We start from the raw sequence: 1,958 nt of genomic DNA, 5'->3' as shown, positions 1-1,958 counted from the left end.
CACTCTTCTCCCCTTACTCCCCAAGAAGCTCACTCAAGAAAGCAATATTCACATTCTCAGACCGCTGGTAAAAATAAAGGGAGAAACTGCAATTATCAAGGGAGGAAAAACAGGAAAAATATTTCAGAAGCAGGAGAGAAAAAGAACCATGGTTTCCACTGCAAACAGAAATGTAAAAGCTAGTCTTGTCTCATCAGGATATGGGGGGACGCCCGTGTAGGGTATCAAAAAACCATGCAGTGTGTATGCACCTGGAGCTCCAGGGGCAGGCTGAGACGATGGAGCAGAAAGTAGGAAAACCTGTGCTTTCCCTGCTTTCATCTACTCTTCCCCCTCCAAGAGAGGAAGCTGAAGAAACTGGGGGAGGGGCGGGATGTTATCGTGCTCCTATTGGGGGTACACGAGACCGACACTGGGGTGCCTTCAGTTACTCACCCCCAGTTTGGAGTTCCACTGAGGAAAGAGAAACCCCTAGAGTTACCCATCTCCGTTTCGAAAAAAAAAAGTAAGGGGAATAATGATTAAATCCAGATGGAGAGCCCCAGAAAGCGCCCCCAGGTCACCCATCCCTAATAGCAAGAGGGTGAGCTGGGATAAAGAGGATGGAGAGTCGGAGGGGTAGTCAGAGAAAAGGCCCCAGTCCCCGACTTGGGAGGGAAGGGGAGCTGGAGCTACCAGCGGCCCCCTCCTTCCCCGCACCTCCCCCTAGGCCACCCCCACTAATACCCTCTTCCTTTCCTCCAGAGCCTGAGGCAGCCGCGGGGGAGGCGGCTGCTCCTTTCTCCCCTCACCCACTCCGTCCCCACCCCCACTCCGCTCCCACCTCTCGCCCGCCACGGGCCCGTTACCTGCTCGTCGAAGCGGCTGACCACGGCCTGGACCCATTCCACCGGCCTGTGCGCAGCCATGTCCTCCCCGCGGCCGGGGGGCGGCGGAGGGACGGGTCGGCCGGCGCCCAGGGCCGGGAAGAGGGCGGGGAGCGGGGGCTGAGGTGAGGGAACAGGCGAGGAGAGGGTCTGAGGAGTAAAGGCTCCGAACGTTCCCACGGGGGTGGGGATGGGGGGCCTGCGCCGAGCTGGGAGGGGAAGAGGGGAAGGGGGCGTTGGCGAGGAGGCTGGGGGGAGGGGGACGGGGAAGGGGGACCCGGGGAGGGGAGGGGGCCTCTTGGTCGCTCTCCCCACTAGCGCCGTCTCCCCACAGCCATCACAGTCCGAGACGCCGCCATGACACCCCACCGGAAGTGGGATCCTTTCCACGGCCCGGGGAGAGGGAGAGCCAGCGAGCTAGAGATTGAGAGCGCGGCTGGGAAAGGGGAGGGGGAAGCGAGAGGGAAGGGGGCCTGATGCGCATGCGCCCGCGCCGGCCCCTTTTCATTAATGAGAAAGCGAGTCCTCCTGGAGGTGACGTCACCTAACTCCTCCGGGCCCGGAGGCGCGCGTCCCTTATCGCCGCCGGGCTCACCTAGACTCAGTCTCTGGGTTCAGCCAGCGAAAGCCGGAGGTGACCCAGGAGCATCCGTTCTCATCCCAAATGCCACACCAGGTTCCTCCTACCCCCGCCGGCCTCCGGGTTTGGATTGCTCCGGGTGTTGGAAGTTAGGGCGCCCTGGGGCTAACATTTCTTGCAGCGCGCAGATTTCTGCGAGGATTTGGGGAGGCTGTGCTGAGCCCCTCTCCGCCTTAAACTTTCACAAAAAATAAGGCACACAACCTCAGGTTTCTAGGTCCTTCGTAGCTACTATAGACTGCCGATAAACAAGAAAAAGTAAGGCCAAGAGCGATTTAGTTTTTTTTTGTTTTTTTGTTTTTTTGTTTTTTAACGGTCTCTTAAATCCCAGTGCTAGACCTAATGGCAGTCAAAGTAGTCGGACTGTGGAATCTCAGTGCAGACTTCCTCGGCTGAACACAATAAAACTTATACACAGTTGATAATAGATTCAAGTTTCACCCCCCTCAAAA

At 57.9% G+C, this 1,958-nt stretch overlaps 1 protein-coding gene across 4 annotated transcripts in view; it reads right to left on the bottom strand.

Annotated features, from left to right (window-relative positions):
* The window catches only part of NF1 (neurofibromin 1), a 210,001-nt gene extending 208,714 nt beyond the window's left edge, over positions 1-1,287 (bottom strand). For 2 of the 4 annotated variants that reach the window (XM_023530595.1, XM_023530594.1), the window contains exon 1: positions 849-1,287. In XM_023530595.1, coding sequence (XP_023386363.1) covers positions 849-908 — 60 coding nt within the window. In that variant the 5' untranslated portion in view covers positions 909-1,287. The remainder of the gene's footprint in view (positions 1-848) is intronic. The other 2 variants (XM_011360010.2, XM_011360009.2) reach the window with 2 other exon arrangements.
* Positions 1,288-1,958: the final 671 nt, after the last annotated feature.

This window comes from Pteropus vampyrus, unplaced genomic scaffold, assembly GCF_000151845.1.
Source record: "Pteropus vampyrus isolate Shadow unplaced genomic scaffold, Pvam_2.0 Scaffold50, whole genome shotgun sequence".
NCBI classification, from domain to species: Eukaryota; Metazoa; Chordata; class Mammalia; order Chiroptera; family Pteropodidae; genus Pteropus; species Pteropus vampyrus.
This window is presented reverse-complemented; position numbering and strand designations above follow the sequence as displayed.